This window comes from Aythya fuligula, chromosome 5, assembly GCF_009819795.1.
Source record: "Aythya fuligula isolate bAytFul2 chromosome 5, bAytFul2.pri, whole genome shotgun sequence".
Classification (NCBI taxonomy): Eukaryota; Metazoa; Chordata; class Aves; order Anseriformes; family Anatidae; genus Aythya; species Aythya fuligula.
In genome coordinates, this window is record NC_045563.1 from 4,402,624 (window position 1) to 4,428,677 (window position 26,054).

General features: G+C 43.1%; 1 protein-coding gene across 1 annotated transcript in view; it reads left to right on the forward strand.

Annotated features, from left to right (window-relative positions):
- Positions 1 to 26,054, forward strand: part of PELI2 (pellino E3 ubiquitin protein ligase family member 2) — a 71,639-nt gene that overhangs the window by 36,113 nt on the left and 9,472 nt on the right. Inside the window, exon 3 of the mRNA XM_032187619.1 lies at positions 22,846 to 22,947. Within this exon, the coding sequence (XP_032043510.1) occupies positions 22,846 to 22,947 (102 nt within the window). The remainder of the gene's footprint in view (positions 1 to 22,845; positions 22,948 to 26,054) is intronic.

Genomic DNA, 26,054 nt, shown 5'->3' on the forward strand with positions numbered 1-26,054 from the left:
CAAGGCTCCTCTGGCTCAGTAGCAGTTCAGACATCAGGTACGTGAGGAAGGTCGTTTCAATTCACCTGTTGTAATCTCAGGCTTAGCCATGACTGAAGGTGGCTCCAGGAGGAACTCGAGCAAGTTTGGGTGCAGTGGCTGCTGGACGTTCTGGGGAGCCTCGTGCAATCTGTTGTCTTTCAGTGGATGGTCTGCCAAATAATCAAGGAACATCTGCAGTCTTTTTTTTTTTTTTTTCCACGTGCTCCTGCCGTGATTCAGGTTCTCCTTGTTCTGAACTCTAGGAAAGCTTCTGCAAGGAAATGTCACACCCAGAATTATTTATTAAACGTGCATAGCTGTGTTCGTGTGTAGGGCTGACTTTATTAGCCAGATGCTCTGTCCTAAATACAGTGATTTACTGGCTTTCACTGCCCTTTCATTTGGCAATTTGTGAACTGAATTATTAGCACGAGTGAAAGATGACAAATTTCAGGTGCCTCAGCTCCCTCGCTCTGGGTGATTCAAGATCTGCTTCTGTCTTGGGTTTCTCAGGCTCTGTTAACAGGAGAGAGCACTCTGTAAGGTTTGTTACAGGTACATAATGTATTTTCTGTGTCACTTGTGTAACTTTTCAGGTTGTGCATCAATGTGTATTTGAAGGACAACGAAAATAAAAGGTAGATTTTCTTTAAAAATGAAAACTTCCTCATTCCAATAGTAAGGATTTACAGTCTCAACTCAATCGCTGTCCAGAGCGTTCCCTTTTACTTGATGTGATGCTTTGCTGCTTATGCACCCCTTTATCTTTGTTTTATTTGTGCATTACTCTGGATGCCTCACTCATCTTGTTCCCACAGTACATGACTAGTACTGAAGGAAACTTGCAGCCGAGGCGTGGAAGCGAGCGATTTCCAGTAGTAACCCTTTTCCATGAAGCATCTCTGATGCATTTAAATCTGCTGCTTTAGTGCCAGCTGCCCACCAGCGTGGTATCAGAGCGCTTTTCCCTGCAGCCTGGTAGAAGACAGAGTGGAATGAGATTATTCTCTGATGCTAGGCTAACATAACATTGTCAACAGCAAACAACTGCATGCAGAGCAGAGAGACTGAGAGCCTACTGAACGTCTTGGCGTGGTCAGCACTGTATTACCCTGATTTATGGTTGTGCCTTGCTGACTGAGTATATATTGCACTTTTTACTGGGGGCGGGAAACCCTTACCTTTAAAAACAGGGTGTGTGGTTATATTGAAGTGCTTTTGGCAGAAACTGAGATCGATACCTGTCTGGGGCTGGTTGTCTTGTCGTGAAGCATGCAGTTGGGTTGGTTGTGCGTGTAGACAGGGCGAAGGCTTCCTTTCTGATGTGGTGCTCTGTGCCAATCGCTGCGGAGTTGCTAGGCTGGGAGCTAGTTCCAAGGTGCCAGGATTTAAAGCATTTAAAATTTTGGGGGGTGAGGGCATATATTGCATTAAATACTTAATAACTGACATGTAGGATCTGGCTCTAACAGTTTTAAAAGAATGTACTGTAATAATTTTTTATGGCTAGATGACACACAATGTGGAAATAAAGTGAAGAAGAAGCTTGCGGTCTTGTCATTTCCCCTTATGCGTAATCTGCTGTGCATCTTCTGAAAATAAATACTATATCTAGGTAGTAATAAGCCCTTCTGCAGTTACTCTGCCTCCCAGCACACCTCCCCTCTCCCATCCCCTGCCAGCTGCTTGTCTCGTGGTCCTCTACTCGGTGCTCTTTTGTCATGGTTAAAGGGTGCCAGGGACCGTGAGGTTTTGTCCTAGTTGGCTTGTTGTGGGCATCAGTGAGATGCCTTTGCTGAGCTTTTTAGAAAAATGCACTGAAAATTTTCTTTTTGGAGAGAAAAACGTCAGAACTCTACTGACAGGTTTTTTAAGAGACTTTTCCTTCTCATTTTGCATTCAATATTTAAAACATGTATGCGCCGCTCAGCGCTCACTGCTGTTTTACTGCCTTGTTGTACTGGAGTACACGAGGTAAAAAAGCAGCCTGCTCAGGAATCGAGACTTGCTGTGTCCCAGTTCTCAGCTGTAGCACTAACACTTGCACCACGTCGATCCATCACTCCGTGGTGCTAGCATTTGACTATTTATTTTCCTCTTGAGCTGGCAAAACTAGACACTCGTTTTTGCCATAGCAGGTTTCTTCCCTCGTCTCTTAACACAGGCTGTGGCAGTGTAGTAACAGAAAGGGAGGGGGGTGTGTGTTGGCAGAATAGCTGCATATAATATCATGCATAGAAGAATACTTTAATCTAAACCATGGTGATGCTTTTCTACAAATTGCTTTCTTACTCATTTGTTTTTTAGACGACTGTGTGCATGCAAGCAGTTCTGAATGCTGCCAGTTGTGGCTGAAATCCTCAAAACCTTCCCAGCATTTCTAGTTCTGAGCCTTCCTGAATAAACAGATCTTTGTAAAGCAAGAAGTTGCAGGACTGAAGGTGATTTCCTTGCGCTGCTGCTTCTTTGTGTTTCTTTGAAGGGCGAAGGAGGATCTTGGAGTCATAAATATACTTCTGTAATCAGGGTATTAGTTACAGCAGATCGTCTTCATTTGACTCTTTTGTAGTGAAAATCACTATGTGCTTTGCCTGAGATGCACCAAAGCAAGCATTAAAAATTACACATTACAGCTGACTTCAAGCTCCTCTGCTGTCTTCATGTTTTTCTTGGTACTGGAGCCTTTTGCTACTGAAGGGAAAAATGCAGGATACACGCTGTTCCTTCATAGCTATCATTTCCTCAAAACTATTATTTGGCTTGGAAGCCAGTCTGAGCAGAGAGTGTCAGTCATCTGCGTGTCTAGCAGCAGAACACTGATTTGTGATCTCCTGGTGTCACAAATAAAATAAGTCTTTGCAGAGCTGGACGGGATTTCAGCTTGTTTTTCCTGCAGCATTTGCACTGGAAAAGCTTCGTGGTAACAACCCAGCCTTTTTGCTCCAGGAGCCATGTCTGTCCTCCTGTTCTCACAACTTTAACACGTTGTTCTTTCATGAATGCTTTTTTCCATGAGTGCTGTGTAATTTTTGTTTGTATTTTATTTATTTTTACTTGAAAACACAATTGTGCATTAGAAAAAAAGTCTGAACTTCCTAACAGAAGTTCCTCAGGTTGATGTGCTGTGATACAAAGCTGCAATTACTCTTATTGTTGTATTCCTCTGGGGTGTCATTAAAGTGGCTCTTCTTCAGCTGCCTCTTTTTCCCAGCGCTGTGAAGTTCTGGATTTCAGCAGACAAAACAAATATTTCCCTGTGTAGTGTTTCACTCGTACAGATTGAACATCTAACCAATCTTTTTTTTTTTTTGTTTACAGCAACAGGAGAATCTGTGCAAGTTCTGGCAGACTTTCTAGTCTTTAAATCCACTTGTTTGATAGTGATACAGCAAAAGTCTCAACTGTATTGCTGCATCAATTCATTCACCAAAAGGCAGGGACAATTGCATCTCTGAAATGGCTTTCGACTGGTGTATTTCTGAAACTGCTTAATGCAGTCTGACAGGTACTCGGTGCTTTAACCCCTGAAACCTTGCGCTTCAACAGGTTCATGATGGGATGGTGCCTCTTTAAGCAGGCTCCCGAAGTTTTAGATTTGATAATCTCTTGCCCTGAGGGTAGGAATTTAATGCTTCAGATCTTCCAGGCAATTAGTTACACATCACAGTTGTGCAGTTGTTTTCAGGTAATGCGTTATCGTTTCATAATGCTTTGTAAACCTTCTTTCATTTGACAATTTTAGCTATCAAAATCAAAGTTTGAGTCTTGGAGCAAAATTCTAATGAAGATGCATTAGGTTATAGGCACCAAAACTAGCTGATGCTTGCGCTTTCCACTGCGTAAGAATATGTCAGTTCGGTGCCTGACATTTTAAGACCCTTTAAAATGATTAAACTGCATATAATTCATACTAAAATTTCATTTATGACTTCAATGACTGCTCTTTTTTTTTTTTTTTTTTTGCATTTTCATGGGGCATAGTTCTTTCTTTTTCCCCAGTGTGTATGGTGGTATCTTTGTCAGCAATTAAGTGAAGAGTACAGGTCAGGCAAACGAATATTTAATTCCTATATATGTTTGTAGCAGTTTGGCAAAGGAACATCTAATCATTTCAAAAGAATTTACTTGAAGTCAGGATTTGCAATCTACAATGCTTTGCCTATGCCTGGAAAGTGAATGCTACCTATTGTTCGATATTTATTTTTAGAAATAGAGGTGATTAAGGGAGCTCCATCCAAAATATTTGTCTTAAGAGAGCATGTTGTGGTGAGGATGTCAATATATGGATCTGGCTCCATGCAAATCCCAGCTTGCTCAGACTCCTGGCAAGGAGGAGAGGGGGGAAGATGTACTATGAGCAGTGGAAACTAAACATTCTGGTGTTACACACTGTTCTCTTCCATTTCAATGGAAGACAGGACTGTATGAAGGATGACCCTAACTTTATTGGCACCTGGGATTGTCATCTGGGTTGAAGACAACTTAAAGCACCCAAAGGACAGTCCATGGTAAGTGAGCTGAGTAACATTTGTGAGAAACGCATTCAGCAGGTTCCAGTCCAGAGAAATTCCTTCAGTGCCTACAGAATAATGCAAGGAATCTCTGCAGATCATCGCTTGAGAAGAAACTCTGTGGCATTTCTGTAATTTGCTGCGGATTTGCAGAAATGGAGCGCTAACATAATAAGGGATGCTTTCAGAAAGGACATGAAGTAGGAAGGGGAAATGTGGTTCTCTAAACTACTCCGCCAAGCTGTTTGTTGAGGAGGGGGACAGGGGCACAGCAGGAATGCCATGATCTAGTTCCTCAGAGATTTCGGTGAGTTGTGCCCCTTACAGTACCTTTCCTGCAGTAAAAGTAACGAGGCATTCTTTTAAGTTTATTAAGAACAGGCAAGAGCCTGGCTCTGTTTCCTTCCCAAAGGCAGGTGGGGATGATAAAGCTTGCACAGCACCTCTGCAGTGTCGTTTCATCTCTGTTTGCAAGCGTGTGTTGTTTGTATTTGGGGAAAAAAAGCAGAACATTGTGTCTGTATTCACAAGAGGCTTATAAAGCGAGTCCTAGCCTAATGAATACTAGGAAAACCACTTGTAACGGGGTGCGTTTTCAGGAATCTGAAGTGGCCAAAGAGCAAGCCAGTGCTGGCTCGGTAAGTGATTGCAGTGGGGGAATTCCTGTAGAGTTTCAGTGATGTGCTAGGAGCACGAGAAGGTAACTGGCGTTTAGGGACTGTAGGTGCATTTGTTACAATGCCCCATCGAGGATATGGGGTATTGTGGACGCAGCTCTGTGGGTAATGTGCTTTTGTCAATAATATGCTCGTTTCTGCAGCTCCTCAGCACGCAAGCTTGCCTGGTTAACCGTATCAATACCCTCCTGCATGCAGTGGGGAGCAAGTTGTGGTGGTTCAGCTGCCTAGCTGTGCTGTTACTATGGTAAATGTAAAGAAGGGGTGGAAGGAAGCTTGCTTGTTTTTATCTGAGAGGGATGAAATAACTCCTAGTGTCCCGCAGCACCGTGTGATGCTCCGAAGTGTGGATTGTGCACAGAAATGGTAGGACAGTTGATGGATAACCTGTGTGTTGTGTTTTCCTCGTTCTTTAAGATTTTTTTTCTAATTATATGCTGGTGTGAGAAATGAAGAAGAAATGGGAAGCAGCACCGTGCGGTATTAATATCTTAACCATTATCAGCTGACTATTAATTCATTTAAATCCCAAGAAATTATTAAGGAAACTTAATTTCCTGAGCCAGTTGCTAATGGGATTCCATAGAGATAAGCAATTTGCTGCCTTAAATGGACCATGTGAAATTGAAGGGGGGGGAGGAGGAACCTACCCTAGCTCGACAAAGCCAGTAGCAGTTCATCTGTCAGAAGGGCAAATAATAAAGGTGGCTGCATAAAGAGCTCTGGGTGGGTTGGTGAGGTAGGTTTTCAAAAAGGAAAATGAAAAGCATGTTGGTTTTAATCCAACTATCAAAGCTAAATATTTAGAGGCTTTGTCAGGTTCCAATCTCTTGCTGTAGGGGCTGTGTCTTGGAAACTAGGCTTTTCTGCAGTCAGTAAAAAGGGGTAAAACAGTTCTGGGCTGGGATAAAAAGGGACGTAGAGGTAAGGGAATGGTAGTATCATATAGTCTGAGGCTGCTTAAGAAAAGTCTGTGCAGTTCTGGTGTCAGCTCTTCGAAAACATTTCAGAAAACTGAAGAGGATGCGAACAGGAGATGCAAAAACGATACGAAGGCAGGAAAAAGAGAGAGACCGACTTGTATGGCATCAAATGAAACCCGCCGGCCTAAACTAGCTGCTTTTTGAAGTCACTCACTGCGTCTCTGGAGAAACTGCCACTTGGGTGGCAGAAAGTGGCTCGCACACAGGTTTGTCTCTTGAAGTGCAGCAGCTGCCTAGCGCTTTGAGCTTGCTGCTGGCACAGCGCCGGGGCTCCTTGAAGCACACTCAGCTCCGCTCGTCGGAGTGCTGAGCGCTCCTAGCGTGCAGCCACGAGCACACGGGATGCTGAAAGGCATCCTGCTCTACCAGCAGGGTCGATAACGAGAGCTAGACGCTGAAGCAGACTCCAAGTGGGAAGCTTTTTAGCTAGGGAATAGCTAACTATTGGAAGAAGCTAGCAAGGAAGATGATTTATTCCATCTTGAAGCGATCAAATTGGCTTGGGTCGGTTTTGAGGAAGATTTTAGCCAAACTACACTTATAAAACCCACTACAAGAACAACTGGATGAAATTAGAAGATGTCTGGTGTGGGGAAAATTGGAGCTGGCTTTAAGATAAATTTTTAGATATAAATTTTAAACTCTGAGTTAGTTAATATTGATTTATCCAGGAGAGCCCTTAAGTGCGCCAAGGCATTTGGTTGCTCTGAAGCAGGTGTTTGCTGTTTCCTTTGAAGTCTGCTTTTGGGGGGAATAAGTCATACCACAGAAACTGTAGTGTTGTCTTTGGTGATGGAAGATGCTCCTGTGGGTTAAAGCACGCACCGCTGGCATTCCGTGAAGCTGGATGTGGAGGGTAAAGGATGCCATAAAAACAAATTAGGGGTGGCTGTGAGTGAGTGCCAAACCTGAGGCTTTTTTTTTTTTCAGGTGTATAAAATAATAGTGCTGGGCTGGGGGGGAGTAATATGTGTGCACAATGGGGATGGAAAACCTGGGGAGCTTTAGTCTTGGAAGATTAAAGGACGCTGCTGGCTTTATAGCCCAGATGTGATTTGTTGGTTCAGCTCTGTCTGCGGAGGCATCGTATTGCAGGGAAGGAGGTAAAAGCCTGTGCCTGCGTGGATGTGGAGGAAGAGTCTCAGCTGTTGGGTTTTCTCTTTCTGATGCCTCATTAGACAAAGCAGATGCAGGCCATCCTTAACAGAGTAGAGATTTAAGAGATTATTTGCTGTTGTTGTAGAGGCTCAAGAACAAATTCCAATACCAAACCCCTCCTCAAACTGAAGCTTGCATCTAACCTGTGAAAGATTAAAAATTGGAACAGTGCTCTATGTAGTGTAAAGTGGTTTATAATCTATAAATTTCTGTCTATAGCATCTGCTATCAGTTTAGATCCCTGGGCTGTCCATCCTAGCTGAACTTAAAGTGAATCTCTTGAATAAAAACTATTTTAAATCAGTTGTCAAATACAGAAAGGAAGAGGTCAGAATAAGATAATTAGGTAAAAAGATGTTCTAAATGACTTATTTTAGTTATGTATGAATATATTCTGTATATAAAAACAACTGGGGTTGACATATGAGGATAAATTAAGGTAGTTGGGGAAAAAAAAAAATAGTTGTAGAATGAAATTATCACAGAGCTTAAGTATGGGAGAATCAATATAGAAATTATTTCCATAAGGGGTCTGTTGGACAAAGCGTTCTGGGACAGTAAGTTATTTGAAGCCATGTTGCAGATGGAGTGCATTCAGTTACAAAGGCTAACATCCTTCCTTAGGTATTCATAGAAGAACTGAACAGGAGTTCCTCTTTTTTTTTCTGGAAGTAATTCTTTAAATAAAGCTACTACCTGTGTGATGATCTGTATATAAAAGAATTTTTGTGTTGGTGTTGCACTCGGTGTGGTCTCTGTTTTTCCAACAATACTGTGTTATTAAATTCTGTTTTTTAAGGGATAAGTGAATCTGTGCTAGCTTGTAGGGTGCTTGTTATGCAAACTGATAAGCTGTCTTCAGTTATAATTTTATTAAATGCAAATTTGAACGTGTCCTTCAGTTACTGACTTTGAAGAAATTACATTTTTCTTTGCATTTCCATTTACTATCTTTGCTTTAAAAAAAAAAAGTTCTTAATTTTTATCTGGCATTTGATCTGGACTGTCACTTTCATCTGTTGTCATTAATTAGTCATCTCGCTGGGTTTTGTAGCTTTACGTTCGTACTTTATGGTAGAACCAGTTGGTTGCAGTGCAGATTTCCCATGTTAACTATTTTTAAATCACTTTTAGCTCAGCTAAGTGGCGGCTGTTCAATTTTTTTTTGCAATTTCATCTTCGCTGTCACTTCTGGTGGGGGGGGGGAAAAAAGCTTATTAATTAGTTTTCTACTGTCTGTGTTAAATAACCTGATCTCTTACGTGTAGATGATATTTGTTCCTAGGAGGCCCTGGTAGCTGGTTCCTAATTCACCCCAAAACTTGCCATTTGTACGTCGTGTCCTTGAAGATCCCTTTGGCTGGCATCCAGATGTTCCAAGCGTGTCATGGAATCTGATCCAAGGCCATGTGATTCCGGTGCTTTATGTTTTTATACGTTATATAATTAATGTATCGCACATGTCACTTCGTTTTCCAAGTCACGCAGCCCATGTCAATAGATAATTGCTCAACAGCACACAGAGGGCAGAGAAGCCTGGAGGTGAAGGTGGGGCAGAGGACCGGGACAGTGCAAAATACCAGATGCAGGACTTGGAAGGCTTTCATGCAGCAGCTCTACGGTGATGGGGCTTTTTGGCAGCGGGCTTGCAGAAGGGAAGGCATCTTTTGTTCCTATCTGCAGCAGACACTGAGTCATCGATTGGGCGATTCGTAACACTTCAATTTTTATGCTGGAGTCATCGAAGCTCTGAAACTTTACGAACATTGGGCCGTAGCTTACAGCAGTTGAATTTTATATTCGTTTTGTGTGCCAAATGAACTTGAGAGCCTGTGTAACGCGAGCGGTCGAGGGGTAAAGTTTCAGACCCAGCTGTGCAGATGGAACAGGCTGCCCTTCAGGCAGCTCCCTGGGATGCAGGCAGGTGAGGGCACTTCTGCACAAGCTGTTCCTTTGGCAGGAGCTGGGCTGATGGGCTCTGAAGTGAGAGGGAGCAAGTGGTGACCTCCTCAGCGATGCAGAAAGCATGTAGGCAGCAATGCTCTTCTCTTAGCCTGCAGTCTCCAGCTCGTGTGCTGCCTGCAGGGGAGAGCAAAGCCTGCCTCACCAGCAGGCAGGAGCAGGAGCCTTGCAGCAAAAGCTTCTGGAAGTTCAGAGCTGCAGCTGGAGCGTGGTGTGGTTGATGGACCAGCAAGTGTCATAGGCTCCTCGTGCTGTGTGCGCTGTGCTAGTGTGGAAGGTGGCAAGAAATGAAGTATTTGGGTAGGTTTTTGTTTCCATTTGTTTTTTTTAAGCAGCTACTTGTAAACTTGGCAAATTGTGGCTGGGACATGGTTTAACTTTGAAATGTGTCCAGTGCTGCTAGTAAAACTGTTTGACAGTAGCTTATATATTCAGATCTGTGAATTATTAAATGCAGGTCATAATCTTGAAGTCATTTATGTCCTTTACGATGGGCAGTCTGAGAGTACTGAGTGCCAAATACTCAATCACGAGGCTTGGTGGGATTCAAAGCTCTACCAGGAGAGGAGCTGGACTGCGGTGGGGATTTTCAGACTTGTTCAAAGCTAGTTTAAACAACTGATTTAAGAAATTAAACAGCTTACACCACCAAACAAAAAGTGTGACTGAAATCAGTTAATACTGGGAGAAATGATCAACCTTTATCTGAGTAACTTGTACCCAGGCATTCTGGTGTGGGGAGGAAGAACTTGAAGTGCATTTTGCTGCAAGTATTTTCCCAAGCCTTCTGGGTTCTCCATGTAAAAGCAGAATGCTTTATCCTTAGGAGCACTTGCTGTTCCAGAGCACTAATCAAAACCATGCCTTATTTACAGAGGGGGCCTCTGAAGAGTGTTATGTCACTTCAATATTTCTTCTCAGCATTTATTTCATTTAATATAGGATCTGAAATCCGGTACATCCAGCTGCTGCTTTCCACAGAAATGGAGAAGTATCCCATAATTTGGTTACCGCGGCTTCAATCTTATGCTGTACCTTTTATGTGTTTAATTTTTTTATTGCTTCCGAACTTCAGGGCTTTGAGATATCGCTTTGACCCCGTGCTCAGATAACTTGAGCTTATCGCTGAAGGTACACCCAAGGAGATGTGTTAATACAGGACAGGATCCTCTCACTTTATTTCTGAGCGAGGCTGCGTGCGTGCGACGGGGGGAGGGAGGCACACGGGTCAAATCAGTGCTAAAATCACGTGTGAGCTGCCCGGATTTCGAAGAGACGTTCTCTTATCTAATGTTACATATTCATATAAAGCAAGTTTTCTGTAAAGCTCGCTTTAAATTTTAATAAACTGCCGAAGAGATAAGGGGTAACTTCTGGATGCGAGTGCATCCAGCACAGCCTGCTGAGCCCAAATGCCAGCGCTGCCTATTTTTAAAACAAATCTTTGCGGCTTCGGTTTTTAAGCTGGCATGATGCATTTACATTATAGGGCCATAAATTTTCCTTCCCCACCCCCACCTGAATCAATCTTACTGAAAAATGATAGGAAACTTGCATTTGAGAACACAATGAGAATAACAGGAGCGCAGACCAATAGAGGCTACTAATCCTCTAATTACTTTCTGCGAACACTGGGAATTGGGCTGCAGAATATCCTTCAGTTCAATCTAGCGTGCGCTAAATTTATTCCTTCCCAAAGCCACGGAGGGAGGGAGGGATTTGCTGCCAGCTCAGACTAGTGCTGGGCTGCGGTGGTCTTTATCAGACAGAAGTGAAACAGATGTGGCCACTCCGTTAAATATCTGTCTTTGGGCTTGACTTCCCCTGGGCGCTGGTTGCCCCGTGCTCACCTTTTCACACCCTGAATTTTGAAGTTTAACCAAATGATCAGGTAGGTCTGGTGCTCTGCTCTGGTGGGGCTGAGGACGTGGTGTTTTTGTCACAGAGGTGCTCAGTGTTGGACCGGGAAAGTTTTTTTGGCTCTGCTCTGATATCAAAGCTGTTTAACAGCAGGCATTCCCCATATTTTGGCTCAGGTGCTTTCATTCTTGTAAGTTATTCTGTACTTGCTTCTACTCTGTAGCTTACTGTTGATACCCAGATTTTTAGCTCATATTCCACACCGAAGTTGATAAAAAAGGCAAAGGGATTAAATAATTGCCTTTTGGTCGAACCTCTCTATATTAGTATTGAATTTATTTTGTAAATCTGTTTAGCCTGGACTGTGAAAAATACTCGGAGTGACCGCTAGTGACAAAACACTTTGATAAATGAACCCTGAATTTGGTTGTTAGCAGCTTCTTACATTTGGGGTGGGTGGCCAGGAATGGGATGCATACCTCTCACTCGCAGCATCCTCTGCAGTTTACCAGACAGGAGATGGCATGGCACTGCCTCTTTGCATCAAGACAGGGGCTTCAATTATTTCCCTGCATAACTTTTTCTTTTTTAACACACGGTCTGTGAATCAGGGCCAGGCTTGTTGTCAGTTCTGCGCAGATCCAGAGACAGCACCAGAGGGGCTCGCAGCCAGTTACGTTTGGAAATGAGCTTGGCAACTGCACGAAGAGTGCAGCAAGCTCCCTGCTTCCTACTTGTTAGCGGCTTGATTTTTCAACTTCTGTGCAGCAGCATAAATCAGGATTGCATTTTCACTCCTGTTTAGTGTGCTAACTTTATGGCTTAAATCACTTCAGTAGCTTAGCCAAACAGTTTAAACAAAAAAAGCCTCGGTGTTTTTTTTTTTTTTAAATATACTGAGCTGCGTGTAAGGAATGTGAGTAAGTTCTGAACTTTACACAGGAAGGTGCTTGGGAATATGTCTGACTGATGACTGCAAAGGTTAGAAGTACTTTTTTTCTTACTGTAGGCTCATAAAGATTAAAAAAAAAAAAAAAAAAAAGGGGGGGGGCATACAAGATGCATGCCATTAGCTGGCACGTTGTTTCTTCAACTTGGACATTAGCATCTGAACGTACACCGAGAGCCTGCTGGTCAGACTGAACTTCATCCAGGTAGGAGACATCATACAGGATCCCTTCCGCTCCCCAAATGCCTTACAGCAAGGATGCAAGGTGCCAGGATGCTTTAAGGTGGGCTTAATTTGCTTTTCCTCCGACGGTTGCTATCAATAATGTTTGTCCAGCTTGGTCAAGTACCAATCGAACTATTCTGCAGGAATTCTTTTTGGTGGTAAGGAAAACACTGCGAAGTCTGGTTTGTTGCAATGACTCGTTGCAATTTTTATAGGAACCTGGCCAATAGAGAAGAACCGAACGCTTTTGGGTTTGTTCTATCAAAGATTGCCTTCTCTTGGGACGATACTTGAGCTGTAGTGTGAAGTCTAGAAAGCAACTTCTGTCCTTTGTTGTCTTTAAAAAAAACTTTACTGCTTTCTATAAGCACTAAATGGCTTTTTGGCAAGAGTAACTTCACGTCTCTTTATCTTTTTTTTTTTCCTCCTCTTGAGGGATTTTTTGTACAGCTGCTTAACAGGTCTGTTAAGGTAACTGTCTAGAGAGTCTTTGGCTGTCTTAATGCAGAATTGATTTGTGTCAGATTGAATTTATGGTTTCTGGAAGCTACAGAATGATATGCAGCCTCTCATCTTGTTATTATGTGCTCTCCTTTGGCAGGCTCAGATTGGTGCTCGTGGGTGCTTTGATTCACAGAAGCATTCAGCGCTGCTGCGCCGAGTGTACAAATCTTTCAGCCTGTGTATTGATAGAAACCCTTGAGGGGACTTTAACTATTTTTTCGCATGTTTTTAGTTGAGGATTCTAATTTGTGGCTATTTTGTGTGCTTGGCATAGCCAAATACGTAAGTGTAGCCAGGCATCTGCTGCTTTTGTTCGTGATGTATATAAATGAATGGGAGGCTGCTGGCACCAGAGCCTCCGCTACAAACACTGCTGCATCCTTCCCTAATTACTGACACTTTGGTGGCTGTATCGGCAGTTTGGGGGGGATGTGCTCCAGCTGCTGTGGCAAAATCATGTTTATGCCGTCATGTTTTTGATTTATAGGCTTGTAGTCTTCCAGAAGAAATCCTACCCTTAGTGAACTAAGGCCAAGGGTTTGGGGGTCAGGATTCTCTTTGGGAGGCCACGCATATCAGGGGAAGTCTTAGTGGTATTCAGCATGTGATTTTAGTACAGAGAACAGCATATTCCATGTAGTTTTCAGTGTAGTAGGCTTCTTCTAGTATTTCTCTGCAAAGTGGCTGTATTGTCTGCTTTAGAAGAACTCCAGTCTCTTCAGCTTCTCTCGCTTTTGAATGGGAAGGTTTCTTAGGCTTCCTTGCTATGATGGGAACCAGCTCCGTTTCACCGTGGCAGTGAACCTTATTTCTACAGAAGACCCAGCAGTGTGACCAGGTACTGTGACTGTTGGTGTGACTCAGGTATTTCCCTTTCCTTCTTCCCTGTTTGTTGCAGATAGAGGACCTTAAATGTTCATGGTAAAGTAAAAGGTCTTCCAAAAGCAGTATCTTGACCAGGAGCATGTCCCAACTCTTTGGTCCTGCTTTCCTGGGCTGTTTTGCTTCCTTTGCACAAATAACTGTGAAATATCCTGCGGAAACCACCCATCAAATTCATGCCTGCATGCGTCTAGACAGTGATATCACTGCATGCTGGGCTGAAGTTGAAATGGGAACAAATGTGTCTTCCAAAAAGTAGTGTAACCATTCCCCCAAAATGGAAGAAAATAAAAATGACTTCAGTCTGCACTGACAGGTACATGCAAATCTAACCTGTAAGGCAGTGGGTGGATCTCTGTATGGAATCATCTAGGTTGGGATGGACTTTTGAGATCATCAAGTCTGGTAATCAACCTGACCTACTGAGTGCTGTCACTAAGCCACGTCCCATAGTGTCTGTAGTGAACAGTGAAGGTAATGAAAAGAGAATACACGGTGGAATAAATGAGAAATTGTGCTATGACTTTATTTTTTTTTAAGTATGAATAAATTACTGTTGGCTCTCAGTACACGATCTGCAAAATTTCCAGGGATATGCATGTCCTGGAAGCCTGAGACTTCCTGGATTTTTCAAAACCAGGGCAGGTCACATCAAATAGATGAAACTCGGTGCAGGGCAGTGGTTAAACGCGTGTCTGCTGGGCTTCCAAAGCAGGTGTGATGTGCTCCGTGCACGACTACAGCAGGCAGCTCTGGAGCAGTCGCAATAGAAAGCAGAGTGCAGGCAGTAATTTGCCCAAAGGAGCCTTCTGGATTCATGGTTATGCTGTGGGTGGTTGATGCATCTGACTCTGTCGTGGCTTATTGTGTCTGTCTGAGCTGTCTCCAGCTCTTGTCTGCTGGGGGAGGAAATGGAGCAAGCTGGCCAAGGGGAGAGAGCTTCCAGGCTCTGTTTCAGAGATGCCTGAAAGATCACTTGCAATGTGATGTTACTTAAAAGAAAACAGAAGGGGAAATTAAAAGTCTTTAAGGGTTAGAAAAATTAAAAGGTCAGACTGGGAGGAAAGTGATTGATGGGTTTTGTAGGTCAGGTGTTGATTTCCAACCATCAGAAGTTTGTGACTCTCCGAACAGTTCTGGAGGCTCTACGTTGTGTAGCTGTGCCTGCTAGGATAAAAACACACCTGCTTCAAGCTGCTTTTAATACATTGAATTACAAAGCAGAACAGCTTGGGTTGCTTTACCACATCTGGCCAGGAGTCCTAGGTGCTAAGGTAGGACTTGGGGCTGCACATGGGTTTGGCCACCTCGCTTTCATCCCTGCAATGCAGGCAGCAGCCAAGCCGTGCATTTTGAACGCCTGCTTTTTGTCTGAGGAGCAGTCTGCCCTGGACTAAAGGCATGTACAGAGGTTGTGTACTCTGCAATTGTGTCTGCACAGACCCTGAGCCTCTCTACCTCGAGTTTGGGGCTCGCCTTGTGCTCGAGGAGAGGCAGCCTGCAGGTCGGGTGTGAGCTCAGACAGTGCCACATGTGTAGGGTTTTAACAGATTTTCAACCATTAAAGAAATAGTTCATCTAATGACCTGTTACATGCGTATTTTTTTTAACTTCCCCCCTCAGTTTTAAATATTTGTCACTGTTAGCACAGAGATCATTTCACAAACAGACAAAGCTGTCTGAAACCGATAGGGGATTTGTGATATTTTTACACGCTTGTGGTTTCTGTTTGAAAAAAATGAGCTTAGAAGCAGAAGACCAGCACTGCTGTGCTCAGCTTACCACCTCCTGAAGAAAAGTTTTCCCCGTAGGTAGTCGCAACACCTGCATGTGTTTGAAATATTAGTTGGCAATGAGTACTGAGAGCTGCCTGCAGAGCTCCGTCCGTTTCTTTGTGGCAACGTTAATTTTCCTTACCTGCACTTACTGCCTCTTGAGGGCTGCTTTTTAACCATTTCAGAGCATTCAGGATATTGACACCTGAAAGATTAGAGGTAAGAAGAAGTGATAGCCTTGGTATTCATCTTTATTTTCTTTTTAAAGCCTAGATTTTGCTGACAAGGGGAGGAAGGAAGACCCCTGAAGGATGGGTTTGCGTGGCGCTGGGCAGGAAGCAGATGCAGGCTTGCCAAGCAGCTGGCCTGTGGCTCTGGTACCTCATTTCAGCCCCTCCTGTTGCACACAGAGCCCATAAAATTTCCATGATAATGTCCTCCAGCCTTCTGCAGAGAAAATAAGAGACAATATATATAATAGCCGTATCAGTAGCTAGAGGTCAGCGTAAATTTTCCGTGTTACTTAAATGCGGCACTGCAGAAGGAGCAATTCTGGGTGATTACTGCTGGTTTTAAGTCGAGACGGAATAAAACTGCAACTGGTTTTTAGTTAACGGTGCATGGACTGAAAATTGTCATAAATTGCTGGGAAACTTCTGAAGTGGCCACGCTTCCCTGATGTGGGCAAAATGTGTCCACACGTGATGTCTGCTGGCTCTGGCAGGCAGTCCAGAAATCCAGTGGAAATACGTTCTTCTCTTTAGAAGGACTCCTTCCTCGCTAGATAAAGCTTCCTTTTGCTTTCAAGCTGCAAGAACTTTTTGTCTGATGTCCCTGAGTGGTTTTATTTTTCCAAAAAGAAACCGAAGGCCAGCAGCCAAGAAAGCAAGCAGTTAACTCACGAAGGCGCTGCTGCTGTCATTAATTTTGCACGCGTCAGTGTGGTGTCGGTCAGCTTGACTACTGACAAAGAAAAGTAAAGTGTTCGCATAAATCACTTTATTGTCCTAACCCAACCTAATTAATGAAAGTAGGGTTCCTCTTCTAAGGGAGCAGCCCTTCCTGCGAGACATCTGCCTCTTTTCTTAATGGATTTAGCCTTCCCTTCTGCTGTGGTGGGGAAGAGTTGGTAACCGTAATAATGCCAAGTCTGTCTCGTGATCTTTGAGGAGCTGGTTAGGCACAAGTGGACCGTAAAGCTTAAATTTCCAAAAGCAGGGGATTTTTTTTTGTCTTGGAAGTATTGTCTGCAGACCAAAGAAAGCAGGAACATCTCTGTTTCTGGAAGTGGCCTAGAGCTGCTCCCCGTAAGCAGCAGAGAGAATTTGGAGATCTGCTCCTCCGGTTGATCCATCGACACGGTCCCTGCACGAAAGGTTTGATCTCAGAGTTAAATGAATGCAGTCACGCAGTCAGCTCCTGACCTGTTCTTGAACTGTGGGGCTGAAGGTGACTAAGGAAAACGAGCAACTTCATCAGTGTCAGCGTGCCAGAAAGAGCGGCGGACACCAGCAGATGCTCCTCGATAAGGAACATCTGGCTGGTGGGGGGGGAGAAGTCCATGTATTTTTCCCCTTCTGGGGGAGTTCTGTAAGTAAATACAGAATCTCATTAATACAGTTTTGGGGGCAAAAATACACCTGTACTTTACAAGCCTTTCTTTTGGTTTGATCCTTACTCCAGAATGTTTAGTGTACTGCTTTGGCCACCAATAGAGGTTGCATTCTTCGAATCATTCATAGGATTTGACTTCTGTAAGAAGTGTCTCAGTAATTCATTGCAGGATGCAAAATGGGCTTTCAGAGCTCCCAGAGAACAGCCCATAGAAAAGGGCTGGAAGGAAAATACGGCTTTCCTTCTCGTATTTTGAGAAATCTAACATTAGAGCAGTTCACCTCTTGAAAAAGATTTTCCTCCTCAGGTCAGGATATTTTTCCAGACCCTTGTGGAAGGGCTGGCTTGCTGCTCGTTTACCTCCCTGTGCCTTGCTGGTCAATAAAGGCATTTCTGGGGCTGTGTTGACAACACTGACCATTTCCTGTTGTGCAACAACAAATTAAAGTTTATCCTGGGCAGTGGCCACGGGTGGTGTCTGTGGTTAGGAGAGAGGTGACATTTGCAGTGCTGTCACACTCCTGAGTAATGCTGTTTGTTTGCAGATGTGGTTGTATGCATGGCCCCTGGTTAAATGGGTATACATCTTGTCTGCTAAAGATTTTTTTTAAGTGTTTTCCCTCCTTTTTCTATATCTTTTGCCAGCGAAAAGAGTTCTAAGAAATACTGCGTGGTTTCTTTTTTTTTTTTTTTAACTAAACTTTTGTGTGTTGTTATTCCCCTTACCCGCAAGGCGTTTTTATCACTGGGTAGAGGGCACTTTTACTTCCTCACTTCTCAAAATGGTGAAACTGGTAGCAGGCACCTTTCTGGGGACACACAGGGGGAGCAAAGGGTTCGTGAGGGCTGGGATGTTGCGGGCAGGCTGAGTTGCAGTGATGCTGCTGTGAAAGTGCTCTGCTTGATCCCTGCTCCGCTGTGCCCTGGCAGGTTTGTCAGCCGTAGCCTTGAGCTGCTGCTTTGATAGCGAGTGCAGGGTGCTGTGATGAGGTTTTGCTCTCAAACTGGAGAGAAAGTGGCGAGAATAAAAAGTGTGCGTAGGGAAGCAAGGGGAAAAAAAAAAAAAAAAAAAAAGGCTGAGCATAATTGAAACCAGTGGGAAGGAAATACCCCAAAACTTGAAGAGCTGCTACCAAAGCAGGGGTGGGAGGGAGGTGGTTGTGATTGTTCTTTTAACTTGAGTTGCTTGGGTCATATTTAGGTGAGGGTGGGACAGTGGGGCTTCTACTATCTACCTCTCTTCAGTCTCTGGTAATAATATGGCACTTCTGATGTCCCGAAATCACTGGAATGCAAATCTCAGGGCTGTGGGAGCACTGTGTGGCCGAGCTAACTGCAGGGCTTCCTTGGAGTGATGGAGAGGAGAGGAGCCTTCTTCTCAAGGTAAACTGCCCCATATAGTGAGGCTTGGAGCTGCTTCAGTGTCCTTCAACTGGAAGTCCTATGGAGGTGATTGCTGTGCAAACGTGAGCTCTGATCTGAAAAGATGCTTTTGGAAGTCTGGCCCTTTATGCCAAGCAGAGTACGGCACCCCAGTTGTCTCCTTTTGCTTTTATTTGGCAGTTGGACTTGCTGAAATCCCTCAGCCCCAGCGTGGACGTGGGGATGCTGGCACTGGAATTATTCTGGAAAATCTCCTGCTGCCATCGCTTGCTCCCCTTCTTCCTCCGTGGGTTTTATGTCAGTTAGCCCACTCTCTGTTTCCTCCAGAGGGATTACTTGAATTCAGCAGCCGGAGACAGCTAACCGTATCAAACAAATTGCTGTGTGGGCAGCTGAATTAATCTACCCTGCATCTTCCCAACAGCATTCCTGCTGGACAGGAGGCAGCGCATGCTATGGCCAGTCTGCAGCCACGTGTTTCTGATTTCTTTGGTGAGCTCGGGCTATATACCTTAGCAAAGTATTTTTTTTCCAGCAGTTGTTTCTTTTGGGAACTTGTTCAGTTTTTTTTCCTGTACCCAGTTACTGATTTTTGCTAAACTTGTAAGAACCCGAAAGATGTGAGAGCTGCTCTCAAATTCAGGTGCTGTTGGCCTGCAGTCTCAAAAGCTTGGTGGCCTTTTTGCAAGCTTTGAAAACATGCACTGTTGCTGTGGTGGGTCTCGGCGGCCACGAGCAGGAGGTGGGGAGGTCCAGGTAATGTTTGTGCCTGGTTTTTGTTCTTCTGTGGGTTAGTTCTGCCTGGAAGGTGGAGGTGGTGGTGTCCAGCCTGAATCTCTGAAGTCATCTGCTAGAACTTGTGATGCTATCGTGCGTCTTGTGAGAGTCAGGACTTTCCAGAATTTACCAAAGCAATGCAATTAGGGACAGCCTCAAAGACTTGGGGATTTCATTTTTCAATCCCCGAGTCTTTGACTTCAACTCAAAGACTTGGGGAGCAAAAAATGAAAATAAAATAAATCCGACTGGCAGGAGTAGGTCTGGAAATCTGAATGCTAAAAGCAGTGAAAAAGAAACCTCTCTAGTTTGGGTGATAGAAACCAATGAGAATTACAAGGGGGTTGGGGCAATCATCTGAAGGCTTTTTTGGGACTTGCAGTGCTGTGGTTCTGTAGCTCCTCAAGCTGTCAAAATCCTTCATGACTTTGCCTACGGCTCCATTTCACCTACAATACGGTTTTATTAAGGTATTTGCCCTACACTTGTCATAGTTCACTGTGCCAGTTTGTGTTTTTTGTGTAGTTCCTGAAATAGTTACTTCTTTTTTTTAGTTGGAAGTGGTCAATTGCTTTGAGATAAGCAATTAAAATAACAGCAAAATGTGTTTTGAATTGGAGCAACTGTTGGTGCTGAGTAGACTGCAAGGATATAAGTAAAAACATTTCTTACAATATTCTTAGACTTTGAAAAATGGTTATACAATTCCAGGAAACAGAACGTGGCCTTTCATGCTGGAAACGACTGAGTTTAAACTCAGCCTCCTTAAAACGAGGAAGAAAAGATGGGAGGGAAAACAAAGTACAGGTCATGCCCTACCTTCGTTTTTCAGAGTAGATATTGACCATGGCCATCCTAGTGGGAATTATTAGCATATCTAAGCCCTAAGTTCTGTAGATGAGGACATGACCTTATTAAATGTATGTCTGGTAGTTCTTACCTTCCCACTTGTTTTGTGTTTTTTTTCTTTCATTTTTTTTTTTTTTTTTCAATCAGACCTTAAAACTGCAGTTCTGGGTCTGACCAAGGTTTCTGTTTGATCCAGTATCATCTGACAAGAGCAGGAGCTTGGGGCACGCAGCCGTGCCTGGAATTTTACCCGGCTGCTGGTGGCCAGTGCTGTATGGACTGGCTGGAGTTTAAGTCAGGACCATCAGGTGAGCAGGATGCCGATGGGCCCGTCCTCCACTATGCACTCAGCTGCCACCTAGGTTTGTGTATTTTTTTGGAAACAAACAAAAGTTTTGTCTGAAAGCTACTGCTTTCTGATATTTGAAATGGTTTCCTATAATGTATGAGTTGATGGTTACCAGGTCATAATTAAAATGCCTGTTATAAGGGTCTCTTATCACTTTTAGTATTTCTTATTCTTGAGGCACCTGAAAGCTGCTTGGGGCTGGAGATCCCATTGTTAGCTGTCAAGCATGCAAAGAGGAAAAGCTCTTGTTCCGTGGTTCAGTCCTGCAATTCAGTGTTTTGGCAGGCCACAAAGCAGCAGTGACTTCATTTGCATCACATCTACAGGTGTTTGTTTTTGCAGCATACTGCACATCAGCGTGATGGTTATTACAAAACAGCCTGTCCATTCAAAATGAGAAACTTAAAATTCGTGATCTGTGCGGTACTCTAACAGATAGCTCCTGCTAACCTCATGTTTTTTGGTGATCATTATGACTGTTGAAATAAAATCACGGAAACTAGACTGCATGGCTTGAAAACACATCACCTCCTAGGTGTTAAAAGCTTGCTTGCAGACAAAAGTACTGGAGGGAACTAGGAGAGGTCATCTCACCCAATGCTTTGCCTTGGGGTATTATCACCTAAGCTTAAATCTTTAGCAGGTGCTGAAGCTGCGAAGAGCTTTCAGCAAGAGGCACATTGTAAAAGCTGTCTCTAACCTGTTGCTGCAACTACTCAGTTTACAAAAAAAAAAAGTCATTGTTTTTTCAATATTTCATCAATATATTTGCTCATCCTGACTAGGCTTTCAGTATGCATGTAGATATTTTTAATACCTCTCACACTGAGAAAAAGTTTTTAATGATCTGTTTAACAGTTATCTGTAGCATTAGGATCATTTAGACTTCTGTGAGATGACAGCTGAGTAGAACATTCTTAGTTGCTTAGTTGGACCAGGTACTTAGGGACATGTTTTAGTGGGTGACATCGGTAGTAGGGTGTTGGTTGGACCAGATCATCTTGAAAGTCTTTTCCAACCTTAATTATTCTATGGTGCTCCCATCCCTAGCTGTGAGCTGTGATTGTTGTAGATGAAGAGCAACATGAAGGAATGAAGCTATTGAGAGAGAACCTCTTGTAGGTAATGACCCCTTTCAACAGAAAAGTGGAGAAAGCTTTAATTTACCTATTAAATCAGTACTTAAGTGTCTGCAAGTGTTTTCTGGGAAGTAACAGTCATTACCTTTCCTAATTGTGTGCTGTTATATGGACTTTATATTTGCATTTATTTCCTTGTTAGCCAATAGACTTAGTTTCTTGGCATGTTCCACTCTGTCCTGAAGCTTTTATCAGTGCATTTACATCGTACATCTCGTGCAATTACACTGACACTGCATAATCGTTTAAAGTAAGTATTAGTCTTTAAGCTTGAGAGACAATCACTAGCGCCACAGAGATTTTGTGTGCGTCTCAGAGGTTCTGAAAAGATCATCCAGTCCCACCCTTTCTTATCTCTCTGCTGCGACAACTGTGCCCTTGTCCTTTGAAAAAGGGTTATTATCGTTTCTTTCAGAGCCGTGGGTGCTCCTTTGTGGGAGTGATGTCTGTTCTGTTCTTGAACCAGTTCCTGGACTGGTACAATTATTTCTTCTGAAAAAGACAACCTAGAGATGTAAACCTAGGAAGGCTTAACAAGTAAAGAACCCAGACTTAACCAAATAAAGCAGAATAACAGGAGCTGTCCTCTTGTCTTGTTTTAAATACCGAAATACTATTTAGTATTTGCCACACTCGTATCTGTAGCGACATTCATGTCTTTGCTGTATTCATATCTGTAGAGATCAGTTTCCTTTGGCAGACAGTAAGAAATACTATTCAGTGAGTGAGGAAAAACAAGTTGAAAGTGCACGTTCTTCATTACAATTGTTATAAAACAGCCACTATTTGGTGTAACTAGAAATCTGCTGAACTGTAATGACATCCTTACGTCTGAAATCCTGGCACATTTAAATGGAAATCAGCTGTATTGCTCACTTATTATAAAAAGAAAACACAATGAAAGAACCATGAGATCTAGTCTTCAACGGGGTTACAAATTTCCCTGAGGTTTAGGAACTTAGTATAATTTCTGAGGTAAAACCTCAGAAATTCCTGAGTTTTGGAGTTGAAACTATGAAAACGGTAGGTACCAGGTACTTGAGAACTAGAAGCAAACAAGTGCGGCTTGGGATTTTCTATTAAAAACAGAACAAAAAGTCCTACTGTGTTTATTTACCAAGCCTTTTAATACACTGTTATGAACATAGTCAAAGGTGCTTATAAAGTAAAATAAATTTGATTCTAATATTTATGTGGAAACTATAATAGATGTTTTTTGTTCAACAGGCTATCAGCTGTAAAGGTCAGCACAGTATCTCTTACACTTTATCCAGAAACCAGACGGTGGTGGTGGAATATACTCATGATAAAGACACAGACATGTTTCAGGTAAGACCAGTTCCTTTTTTTTTTTTTTTTTTAAAAAAAAGCAACATGTGAAACCACAGTTCTGGATTATGTTCTTCCAGGTATTTTGTCTGTTCTGTGGAGTTTTCATAACCAAACCCAGCTGCCTAATATGAGAGCCCTTTGAAATTTTAAATTGTCTATTCTCAAACCAGCACTATCAGTACCCTTACTGCTTTCACTGCTCTTTGCTTTTTTCTACAAGGATGGTGTCACAATTGTATAAGAAGTATTAGAAAAAATGAGTAGTTTGAATTAATGAATAAGCACAGGAATGCACCTTTCCACCTACTCCCCACCCCAGCTCCCAGTTAATTGAGTAACTGCAGTAAAAAGGAAGCAGATAAGGAGTAGAACATGGGATAGGAAAGAGGGAAAGTGAAAGCAAAGGGAGGAAGGGGCATGTGGGAGCTTTGCATTGAAGGAGGCAAGCTGGTGATAGGGTAATAAAACTGTTCCTGAAGGGTATGCAAGTGTATAAAATAGTGTAGGGGACTGTGCTGGGTTTCTCTAAGTTATCTTATATCCAACGTATATGTGTTTCTGTTTCTCTGCATCATCTGGCATTGTGGTAACCTAAGCTATTTTATTGTGTAATGCTTTTATACCTAATAAAAGACTTCAGAAATACAGTAGAAAGTTAGACTTGAAGCTTGGGGGGAAAACAGACATACACAACCTTTTCCACTCTAGACTAATCAGGTCTGTCTTGTCAGTGACCTCTGTAATTAGGGTATCTTATCATGAATTGTTATCCCTCCTTGTTGAGTCTTTCACATTCAGAAGGGTCAGCAGTTGAGTGGTGTTGACAGAAGGGGAAATGACTCTGTCAAGATGAAAAGGTTCTTACTTAATGTGGCTTCTGTTCTTTTCTCTGTGTAACTTTCCTAATGTGATTTAGGCATGATTAGGTCCAAATAGAGATTGAGAAGAAACAGTTTAGTTCATGTGCTGCTGCATGAATGGATCATTAGAAAATGATTTCACAGATGAACTGAAATAGACTTTTGACTGGTGAAAAAGTGCAACCCATCCTTTTGGGTTACTATCTGATATTTGTTTTCTTTTTGCAAGGTGTTTTTTGTGCTTTGAGTAGCTCCAGTGAAACTTCTTCTGTGTGTCAGTAATTTGAAATGCCATTCTTGATAGCTAGAATTTTTCTGCTGCTTTTATACACCAACATGAATAAAGAGGAGTTGCAGAACAGCTGCGTTTTCTGGTTGTATTTTATTGACGACTCTTGATTGTATAATAATGTAGTGGTAGTTACAGCTTTGTGTGCTGGAGGGATGTCGAATAATGAGCTGGGGGGATTAGCTGTCACTAGTGAAATCTAGCAGCATGAAGTGCGGAGATGCAGCACATTATAAAGCAGTGCTGCACAGACTGCCCTTGGGGTGTCTTGTTGAAGGCAGTAGGTTACGGGTGCTAATCAAGGATACTTTGGACCTATACCAAGATTTTTGGCTTAGAGGAATCATCTGGTGAAGTGTAGAATAGCTTGGCTAACGTGTCTTCCTCTGGTGCCCTTCAGGATCCCGATACTCAGAGCAGGAGATCTCAGAGTATGCACTGAGCCAGCTTCATCTGCACTGGGGTGGCTGGCACCAGAGCACACATCTTCCTAATGCTTTTCAAGCCCAGATCAGCTCTGGGATGCCTGTTGAAATGTCACGAAAGCTCTCCTTTTAGCCCCTTTACTCAGGCCATTATCTGTCATACACCTGTAGTTAATGCCTGGTTTGGCTTGTAACAGGCCAGACTAGCCCATCTTGATAAAACTTTTGGAGCTGAGTCTTGTTTGTAGAGCATCTCAGTCCTTCTGGTGACCCCTCAAATGGCTAATATGTCAGGGTTATGGCTGCTTTATTGTTAAAAATTTGTCTTTTCAGTGTGGTTTGTTTCAGCCACCTTGACGTATCATGTTGTGACTCCATCTCAACTTCCCCTTGAGCACTGTGTCCTGGTTGATGTTTCCTCTGTCTGTAGCTGTCTTCGACGTGCTGCAGGCCTCAGCCTAGAAGGCCTGATAGCTGTGAAAATGGGAAAAGGACTAGTCTGATAGACTGTGGCAATGTTTTGCTGCTGAAGCCATTCTCAGACAGCAGCCTGAAGAGGCTTCTGTTGTTTGGGTGAGCCACTAGGCCTTAGTTATTCTCAAGAATTGGATTGTGGGCAGGCTGAAAAGTTGTTTGAGGACTGTCTTGTGCTGCCATTTAGTACCTGGTGGCAAATTCCAGGCTGTCTCTAGGGGTCCACAGGATAAAACCTTACTGCTGATCGACCATTGCTTGCATAGGCAGTCCGTGAAGCTTGCTGTGTTCTTATCAAAGGTGTTTTCCTGGCTTTTATAGAACCCTGGTAAGGATGTGGAAGCTGAAAAGGGAAGGATAACACCAAGACCATAGAACTATCCTCAGCCCCTGGTTTTGGGCAGATTGCTTAGCTTTTATCTCAGCTTTCCCCCTCTGAAAATGGGGCAAAAGCACTGCACAGCCTCACTGAGGTAACTGTACTGAGGAATGTACTGGGGGGTTGTGAATAATGCTGGCAGTGGGACCTGAAAGAGGGAAAACAGAGGGAAGAGTTCTTGCTTTCTTTCTCTCCCTAGCCAGGGCACGACTTCTAACCTGTGAAGATTGAATCCATTCAGTTAGAGCTGATTTCTCTTTAAAGCGAGGGAGATTCAGTTCACAGAACCTCTCACCTCTTTCCTTCTTCCACTTTGAGGGCCTGTAGTCTGTCCTTTCTCTGAAGGAAAACGTGAGAAGTGTTGGTGACCTGTATTCTGCAGCTCTTCAGGAACAAGCAGGAAAACTTTGAAGACTATAAACGCAGAATTAGTTTCTCACGTTATGCTCTCCAAGCTTCTAACCAAGAAGAAACAGGAATAGATATTAGCAGAAGTGAGGCACATATGGAAAATGTGGAGAGACTGTACAAGGGGCAGTGAAAAAATCAGAAGGCATTGAAGAGCAGTGTCCAGGCTGTCAGACCATCCATTTTCTTGATACCTTCTGTAATGAAATGAAAATTAACGTGTCTTTGTGCATGTAACCTACCAGTTCACAACTGGTTTCCTTTATGCA